Source organism: Montipora foliosa, chromosome 6 (genome assembly GCF_036669935.1).
Source record: "Montipora foliosa isolate CH-2021 chromosome 6, ASM3666993v2, whole genome shotgun sequence".
Classification (NCBI taxonomy): Eukaryota; Metazoa; Cnidaria; class Anthozoa; order Scleractinia; family Acroporidae; genus Montipora; species Montipora foliosa.
Window position 1 is genome coordinate 3,361,846 of NC_090874.1, and position 10,000 is coordinate 3,371,845.

General features: G+C 38.7%; 1 protein-coding gene across 3 annotated transcripts in view; it reads right to left on the bottom strand.

The window, feature by feature from the left end:
* Window positions 1-8,064, bottom strand: part of LOC138008541 (fibropellin-3-like) — a 9,029-nt gene extending 965 nt beyond the window's left edge. The window contains exons 1-8 of one of the 3 annotated variants that reach the window (XM_068855859.1): window positions 7,925-8,064; window positions 5,731-5,984; window positions 4,222-4,336; window positions 3,618-3,743; window positions 3,000-3,110; window positions 2,168-2,284; window positions 1,958-1,992; window positions 163-206 (exon numbers count right to left, since the gene is read on the bottom strand). In XM_068855859.1, coding sequence (XP_068711960.1) covers window positions 163-206; window positions 1,958-1,992; window positions 2,168-2,284; window positions 3,000-3,110; window positions 3,618-3,743; window positions 4,222-4,336; window positions 5,731-5,984; window positions 7,925-8,000 — 878 coding nt within the window. In that variant the 5' untranslated portion in view covers window positions 8,001-8,064. Of the gene's footprint in view, window positions 1-162; window positions 207-836; window positions 1,304-1,957; window positions 1,993-2,167; window positions 2,285-2,999; window positions 3,111-3,617; window positions 3,744-4,221; window positions 4,337-5,730; window positions 5,985-7,924 lie in introns of those variants that run through there. The other 2 variants (XM_068855861.1, XM_068855860.1) reach the window with 2 other exon arrangements.
* Between the last annotated feature and the right edge of the window lie 1,936 nt (window positions 8,065-10,000).

Here is a 10,000-nt window from a genome sequence, read left to right on the forward strand (position 1 = left end):
TGATATTTAAAATATGTTAATTTATCATCCTTATGGTTTTCGTGTGGGTTGTATATATTGATCTGCAAAAAGCTTCCCACATTGTCGACAACCACATCTTGCTGCAGAAACTTTCACACTACGGTGGTGCGAGGAGTGATAAATGACTGGTTTTTGTCTTACCTTTGCAAATGGAATTCAGACCACACAAATCGGGGATCACATTTCTAAAAAAAGAAAAAAAAAAACAGAAGGCTGCGTCTCTGGGTCCTCTATTGTTCCTTATTTGTATAAATGATATTTATATAATAAACTACCTTTCTACTTATTGGCCGATGATACAAATTTGCCTTGTTCTAACAAGTGTCTTAAATCACTCGAAACAATCGTGAACGAGGAATTATTGAATATCTATGACAGGTTAAACTCAAATAAACTCTCCCGTTACACAAAAAGACGAACTTCGTTATTTTCCATCCTTACCAAAAACGACTAAATTATGAAGTAAATCTGAAAATATATGATAACCATGTAAATAGTTTTATTAATCGGGAGCGCAAAGATTATGTAAAATATTTAGAGGTGTTGATCGACAGCAGCCTTTCTTGGAAACACCATATCAGTCACATTGCATCAAAAATCAGAAAAAATGTTGGCATTATTTGTAGACTTAAACATTTTGTTCCTTTTTCAACATTACTTTGTATTTACTAATCACTTATTTATCCTTACTTGAGTTATGGCCTTGTCATTTAATTTGGGGTCAAGCAGCCAAGTGCCGTATGGATAAAATACTATTACTTCAGAAACGGATTGTACGCTTAACAAGAGAAAATGAGGGGACAGAGAAGGAGGCTCCCGGTCCAGCCCTTGGGATATGTCATGTCCACGAAAGATATTTTTAGATGAGCGGAAGTCTTCCGAGACGTCCGCATGCAGGCCAACCTCGGTCCGATGTTTGAAAGAAAATATATATTCATCAGCCTTCCACGTGCGCCATCATTTTCTCTTTTCACTAAGAACCTGAGAGCGAGGCAAGACTGCATGCGGACGTCTCAGAAGACAGACTTCCACTAGAACAAAGACTTCCGCTCGTCTAAAAATAACTTTCGTGGACATAACATATCCCGGCCAACGCCTTGAGCCTCCCTCTCTGTCCCCTCATTTTCTCTTGATTTTGCTAACTTCAATTCACACGCTATCCCCTATTTCATATCTTCTAAGATCCTGCCAATTAACATGCTCTATTTCAAATTATGCTTCCTTTTGATGGTTAATGTTTCCAACAATTCCATTCTGTCTAATTTCTCAGATTTGCTCACGCCTACAAATAAAATACATAGCTATTACACCCGATCAGCTCTTGGTAACCATGTTGTTAATTATTCGAGAACAAACCAACTTAGATACTCGTTTTCAAGGATTGGATCAAAAATCTGGAACAACATCCCAGAAAATCTCAAAAATCTTCCAAAACGCAGTTTTAAGAATCAGATAACTAGGACCTTATTCAAAATCCTTCAAGATCGGGAGAGTTATCTTGATGTGAATGAACTAATTGATGCGATGTCCACAGTAAAGTGAAATAAGGTTTAATTGTGTATCATAATCCAGTGTGCCAAATCTAATTTTTGTTATCTGAAGTTCCTATTGTTTGCCATTTTTAGTTGGCCACCATTTTAATGTTCTTTTGTTTTCTTGCAAATTAGCCCTTGTTGCCTCGTTCAAGGTTAAATATTTCAAAATAAGAACGAGGCAAAAAGGGCTACTTTGCAAGCCAAGAAAGAAATACCAAAATGGCGGCCATTTTGGAATAAAAAAAATCAATGAATGAAATAATGAAGTAAAGTCGAAACATTGAGATATTTTAGAAGTGTACTAAATGAAAAAGGTGTTCAAGTCTCATGGCTGGCGATTAATTGCATGAGTTTTTTAAGCAAAACGCGCTGCTCAAAATGAGACTAAAGATATCCTTTACCCTGCATTGCCGGATTTCTGGTACTTTGAAGACAGCTATTGGAAAGAAAGAGAGAGAGAGGTAGAGAGTCAGAGAGGGAGGGAGGGGGGTAGGGAAAGAGAGAGAGAGAGAGAGAGAGAGAGAGAGAGAGAGAGAGAGAGAGAGAGAGAGAGAGAGAGAGAGAGAGAGAGAGAGAGAGAGAGAGAGCAATCAGTGGCACAACTTTCTTACCATAATCACAGTTCTCTCCTGTCCATCCTGGATCACAGGAACATGTATACTGATCATCACCCTCGATGCAAACTCCATTAAAACAAGGAGAGCTTGCACACACATCAGCATCTAAATCTGAGAGAAGACCACGATAGTGTCAGTTTCAATATGCTAAGAAAATGAATATCAGTCAGTTTTGTGATGAACATCGACAGAGTCCTTTCTGGGGGATGACAGACCATTTAATACTTTTTTGACAAATGGAAAAACAGTTATACAGAAGAAGAGGAGGCAGTTTAATGTAATCGTATTAATTGAGAAAAACAAATACAGACCAACAAATCAGAATGTTGTTCGTCTTGAGGTGACTTAATCAACTGTGTGATTTTATTATTCTGCGAAAGTTACTGACCTTTTTGCCAGGAATCATAGCCACCAATTGTGACTTGAGGTTGTTTAGCTTCGGCAGGTATTTTTTGCATTTTAAGGTTGCAGGTTGCAGGTTGCAGGTTGAAAATTTCATTATAACTGGAAAACCGCTGGCACTAAAAAGAAAGGTAAAGCGATAGACTTGCCTTGACTGTTACATGAATAGCCAACCTTAGGCCTAAAAACGTTTCTTTAGTCCTAATTAGGTCTCGGGTTAGCTATTCATGTAACATTCACGGCAAGTCTATCGCTTTACCTTTCTTTTTAGTGCCAGCGGTTTTCCAGTTATAATGAAATTTCAACCTGCAACCTGCGAAAAATACCTACCGGTTTAGCTTAATAGCTAAGTTTGGTTCGGTTTACAATTTTTATATTTGAATAATTTGTTCTGAATCATTTGACGTGTTTATCACTGCCTCACCGTAATCACAGTTCAGTCCTGTCGACTCTGGGTCACAGATACATGTATAATTATTATAGCCATCAATGCAGACACCGTAAAGACAAGGATCGCTTGCACACTCATCCGTCTCTAAACCGGAAAAAAGAACAGTGCCGTGACAACAATTAACATCTCCTAAACAAAGCTTTAAGTGGTCGCATTTGAAAAAGACTTTGTGATGGTTTTGCGGGGTAATAAAACAGAAATTACGCGTTTTGGCCGATTATGACTACTTCCCACTGCCGATCATACCCTTAGTTTTTGGGAGGTTCTTTGCATAAAAACAAGGGGCCTTATTCACATAGCGGCCATGTTGAGTCCCGAGGGATGGGAAACTTTTGTTTTGCGCATGCACCAAAACTCGTTCCCAAACATTTCAACTCGAGGCTTCGGGGTACGAAATATATTGTCTATGGCCAATATGGCCGCCGCGCGAATAAGGCCCATTGGGTATTTTGTTCTGTGAAACATGATTCAGTCCCAAGAGAAAATAACTTGCGTTACTTTCATGTAAAGAAAAGGAACGTACGCATTATGGGTAAGTGAAAGTAGACAGTGTTTTCTTAAAGTCAACATTTAAAAGCTCTTAGTGTTCACCTGGCCAGCATGTGATGCCATCTCCTGTAAATCCTTGATTGCATGTGCAGTTGTAAGATCCAACGGTGTTATTGCATGTAGCGTCCACGTGACAGGTATGCGTCGCTATTTTGCATTCATCCAAATCTGTGCCGAAAAGAAAATATCCTTGAAAAGAATTTTAGGTGCGATCTTTTTTAACAAATCTCAACCAGGACTCAACAAAACCTTCGTTCCTGGTCATTTTCTGTTCATTTATGCCAACCCTAATATACAAAGCTGTTCATTATCGATAACAGTGTCGAGGAGGAAGACAAGAGCAAAGGAGAAGCTAGAGTATTTACTGATCTAAATGAAGCAAATTGCTTTAAGAATTAGAAAATTATGAAGGCAAAACGGTGGTTTAATTCCGCGGTCTACGTTAGGCTTTCTTTCAACGTTAGTAAAATGGGTGTATCATTTAGAAACCCTTCTCTCCCCTCCCCCGTCTCCTCCTGAACCAAAAGTTAGCATCGAGTCAAAAGGTCACTTCGAGGTATTGTGATGCTGTTGCCGAGTTCCAGTTTCAATAAACAAAATGCGAGACCTTTGACTATTCGCCTGTTTGGTGTAAAAAGGGACCCACCTGTTTCACAGTTGTTTCCAGTATATCCAGTCGCACATGCGCACACGTGCGAATCATGCTCAAAGTCTGGGTAGCAACGGGCATGTTCAGGACATTGAGCTTCTAGGCAGGAATTCTATTGTTCAGAACAACAAACAAATTTCAATTGAAATTAAGGTGGGCCACGTCAATTGAAAACTAAACTGAAAAAAAAAGGAATGATTCGACAGAATTAAAAAAAAAAGCTATGTTATGCATGTGGGTAGAGGAGCTGCTTCTTGTTCACTGCTCAGTCTATGCGACTTTTTCTTTGTTCCATCATAACTATAAACTATGTATGTGCTTACTTGACCGCTGCCTTAAAAAGGCTTTTCAGGGCCAATAAAACAAACGCAGCAAATCTGACAACTGACGGGAAGCAGAACATTTAAGTTGCTTCTTTTTCAAAGCTGAGTGATATTAATGCCCCAAGAATATTTTAAAAAACGTTTAAAACTATGTGTCAAGTTCTTACGGGTTGCTATTCTACTCCTATTCAGAAACAGTGAGAATTGTAGTCTCATTAAACTCTTTATTACAATTCTCCTGAAGATACAGTTGGTGACAATCTATATACAAAATCAGATCACGTGGTTACATATACGTGATTACATCATTTGACATTAATAGCATGCACTAAAACACTACACTATGAAATCTTTCTAGCAAGTCAGGGATCACGTATATAAAGTTCCAAATAAATCAGGTTGTCGATGCCGTAACTAAGTACTGTACAGCTCAGTTCGAAGGTTCATTCTCAATTCGCCGCCAAGTTAACATAATGCAACTAATGATGTCTAAGGAGTAAGCGCCCGTAGGTATAATGGGAAACTAGTTGCTTGGCGACAGGTAAGACGACAACTGAAAAAAATTAGATTTTTATGCAGGATTCGAACAAGCTAGATCATCCGACCAGTGTCACGGAGGTCGTCGTTCTCGTTCCCAGATCCCATGGTTTCTCCTAGCAGGCGGAGAGTTCACACGAGGAAACAAAGGGCTCTGGAAACAAAGGATTTGAAGTCCCAGGTACTAGGAATTCCGGAGTTCATATATGAGTCGTCAATAGTACTAAACATGGCGGCGCTTAGAGGCATTTCCTTCGAAGAAGCGTAGAGAATGTCTCTCTTCGTATCGAACAGAAAGAAGCAATAACTAATATCGTTACCGACCTATCGCGCCAAATTGGCCACTTTTATTTAGGATTCAAGATTTTATTGTTCGCAAGCTAACCAATGAGAATATTTGAATTTTCTATATCACCAGAGCCGTTCGTTTTCTCGCGCGAATGCCCGGCCTCCTAAGAGAAACGATGGAATCTGGGGACGAGCATGGGAACCTTGCCCAGGACTCCTCGGACTTTTCAGTTTTCCTTTCGCCCGTCGCCAACTCGTTTCCCAAATTAACAAAATTATTGACAAAACAACATGATACGATTTTACGGGAATCTGCTAGGCCTATGAAAATAAAGAAACCTGTGTTAGTGTGTCATACCCTTATAGCCCGGTAGATAAATCCTCGTTTAGCAATTAAGTCCAGCTCATCTCTTGTAGCATCCGAGTCGCTAAGCTCACAAACATAGTCGCCACTATCCGTTAGTCCGAAATTGTAAGATTCACACTTGACTTGCAGGAAGCACCGAAGCTCACATAAGTCTTGTGACGTCACTGTGGTCAGAGCGTTTATTACATGATTTGTCAAGGCTGTGTCTGCTATTGGCTCCACAAACGTTTTTGTAATGCATGACTCTGGTTTAAAATAATCAAAAAGAGGAAGAATTGCGAAAATTGTGCTATATTCAATAAATTTGCTGTAATTAATTGATTCTTCGGTTCACAGAAGCTGAGTTTTGCGAAGACAACATATATACTTATGAAAACATGGTCGTAAAAAAAAAATCAAAAATGTTCTTTATGCTTCGAGTTATATCTCTGTGAAATTAAATGTTTTGGCAAACATTTTTGGAACCTCAATCTTTGAAAAGCAGATGCAATCAGTCAGTCATCACCCCCCCTCCCCCCCCGTTACTCATCCACCTCGCTCACTCCCCTCCAAGAATTACGTTCATTGGTTCATTGTCAGGAGGGTGCTTGGGGGAATTGTCAAAAATCAAAGAGGGCTATTATCAAGTTAGCAAAGTCTCTTTAAGGATAAGATTGCAGGAAAGTTGGTTTTTGATGGAAGAGGATGATTATGTTTGCACACCTTCACTAATCATTCAATGTGCATATATATTTATTTTATCTCTTTACTTATGTAATACTCGCACTTAGACTTACTCTGTGAACAGTCCTACTCGCTACCTACCTACATTAGCTTAAGCTATTTGCGGGCTAGCATTGTTTTGTATTAATTTGATATTGACTTAATAATAATAAACATGACTCTAATAAACTTGACTCTAAAGCCATGCAGTAGCAGTTGTATCATATCATCTCACAATTAAAGAAAGAACATTTTAACAATGTGTTGGGAACTTTTTAACTTTATCAAAGATTTATCAGGCAAAAATAGTTGTAAGAAAAAAAATGTTTCGTTTATATTTAATTTTTTTATTCTTCTTCTATTGTAGCCCTGACAGAAACTTGATTATCTTGTCTCATTAAATGACAAGTTGTCAACGATTTTGCCAAATGTTTAGCCGGAAAGTTATTTTCTTTGGATTTTACCCCAAGGTACTTCTATTAATACTTCAAAGAACTCTCTCGCTGGTTCAGTTTAGCATCAGTGAATTCGAAGCGGGGCAATGAAGTTTCTTGATTTACAATTAACAATTATTCCACGAGCGCGCGTTGGATAGCCAAGGAGGCGCATAGCGCAAAGTTGCCTTTTTTCATCTCATATCTACAAGCGCGAGAGGAATAACTGTTTGATTAAAAACGTCGAAAAAAAAGATTTTTTTGGGCTCCTTTTAATTTGAGCTGACGAGTACGCTTACCATAATTTAGAGCATGGTATACTCGCTCATACCATGATGGCTAAGCCAATCAAAATTTTACAATTGCATTATCCAATGATCTAGTTTTTTTATATCATGCTATAATAAGGAAAAATCGGAGGCTTTGAAGCACCGCTAAACATAGTTTGAACCTCATGAATTCTTTATTTGTGTCTGTTTTTCCGTTCAGCATTGGTTTTGCTATACCAGATGACATTTTTCTGTTTGAGTCCAAGAACACTCATTCCATTAAAATCTTTCGATAAGTTTCCGAGTTATTTAACAATTATTCCATAAGCGCGCCTTGGATATGAGATGGTAACTAGCTATAACCAGTCTCATATCCAACAAGCGCGAATGGAATAATTGTTTTATTAAATTCCTTCAACTCCAAAAATTTGAAAGTACGAAATACGAGCGGAAAAAGCAAGCAAATCCGAGCGAAATCGAAAAAAACTTGATGAGAACTGATGCGATGTTGTGTAATACCTTGTTGTCAGACAGACGCAGGCTCATCACAAAAACATTTCTTGCCTTTTCGCGTACTTCTAAACGTCGGAATTGATCCAAACTTTCCAAAAATAGTTGCATACAGCCTATAGCTTGATCAAGTCTTGACATTATGTTCAGGGCATCGCGGGCTTCTTGGATAAAGCTACGCGATCATGCATTGAAAAAAGATTAACTTCAGCTCTTCTGGGATTGGGAAATAGCTATCAAGAGATTGTGTGCACAAAAATTGCCACCTACCTCCCGAAACGCGACTGTGGAAAATTTGTGTCAGTACGATGATAATAGCCAAAATTAAAAACTTGTGGAAGGCCATCGGACTCCGGCACAAGATAAATGCTTTCCGCCGGGTGATGGTGTATGTTGTTATTAATCGTGATGTTTTTAGACCTCACTGAAGTCGACGACTGACTTTAAAAACCGTTCATGAATAATTTACAACAGGTACAGTAAATTAGCTGTCATATTAAAATAACTTTGTTTGTGAATTTTTTTTTTCAAGTACGGAAATACTTGACGTCCCATGTAACGATATTAAATTTCTCTGTTCGTCAGTGATTATGGCAGGCTAGAGCGAGTTTCAATTGAGTATCGTAAAACCAAAACCAGACAGAAACAATCCAGTAAATCAATCAAAACTCGAAGTAATTACTCGTAGCCAACACATAGCGCGGGAAAATGTGCACGCGCAAGCAACGTGTGGTTTTGGTTTCACTTCTGATTGGTTGAAAAAATGGCGCGAGAACTTTCAACCAATCTTTGAGGGAAGTAAATGCAAAACCAAAGCAATTCACTAATTACTTTCGACACAATTGAAAACCGCTCAACTATACCTTGTTAAACCAAAAAAATTGTTTGAAGCGAAATATATTTTTGACTAGTATTGTTTTAACTGAAAATTGTAAAAGGAGTTTTTGGTGTTGGGACTTATTACAAAATCTTCGGAGCAAAATATGTCTTATAAATTAAAAAATATCGTATTTTTTTTTAAAAAGCACGATATCTTATGTTTAATAATTGAGTGTTATTAAAAATAAAGGCTGGTGGACTCTTCCTTTCCATTTCACCGCAACGGTACTGGTTAACTGGAATTGGCGCCTCGCATGAGAAGTTAGTTTTGTTGAGATCGTAGGTTGCAGTTATGCTGTTGCAGCCGTGATCAATGAGTATCTTCTCTTATCGTCGTGAATCCAGTATGAAACAGGTGTCTGATTTAGTAGGGCAAGTCTGCTCTTTAAGGGAAACGTGTTTCACTCCGTGGCTTCTTTAACCCGGCATCACTTCATATCTACTGTCGTTTTTTTAAACCGCGGTTTTCATGGGTTTCAAGATGGATTCACGATAGCCTTTTAACGGGCAGACAAATTGTTTCGGTAAGGACTTCAATAAAGATCTTTTGACACCACATGGTACTTAAAACTTGACTAGCTGTACAATTGGTACAGTTGTTCTTCATTTCTATGGAGGAGTTCTTGATTAAGGCTATCACTTTCGTGACACGTAGGCTCAGTAATTATGCAGCGAGCGTCCCTCTTCCTTCTCAGACATTTGTTCCGTGGTTGTTATATAACAGGCCTTCAAGCATTGTTTTGTGGAAAGTATTGACGCGGAACTTTTTTATGACTTGGGTATTATTATCTTCTTTACAGTTTTTTTAAGACTGGCTGAAGTCGACACTTGTACGCATAGAGAAAAGACCCCAGACTATACAAGGTGCGATGAGCACAGAACTATCAACCTAGTTGTTAATGCCTCGAAAGTTGTTCTCCGTGTCTTAACTAACAGAATCGAGCACAACGCCAGAGATTACATTGGAAGAGACCAATTTGGTTTTCATTGAAGAGGTGCCACAAGAGAAGCCATAGCAGTCAGGAGATTTTTGAATGAGAGAGGCATAGATCACGACCAGGATATATATGTATGCTTCGTGGACTACGAGAAAGCCTTCGATAGGGTGGAATGATCCAATCTCTTGAAAGTTCTAAAGGATATTGGAGTCGTTTGGAAGGATAGGAAGATAGTTGCAGCCTTATAGAGAGCACTGACTTGTAAGATTGAAGCACAGACTGACGAGTGAGGCAGGGATAGGCCGTGGCACCAGGCAAGATTAAGTACTCATTATCACCTATATTATTTAATATCTATGCGGAAGCCATGTTACGAGAGGCTCTATGTGATGTAGACGAAGGAATCTGTGTTGGAGGGCACTTGAGTAAGTCAGTAAGATTTGCAGACGACCAGACCACAATAGCTAGTTCATGCAGGTCTTCAAGACATGATGACAAAAATGAATGACACTGCAGAGAGTTTTGGGAT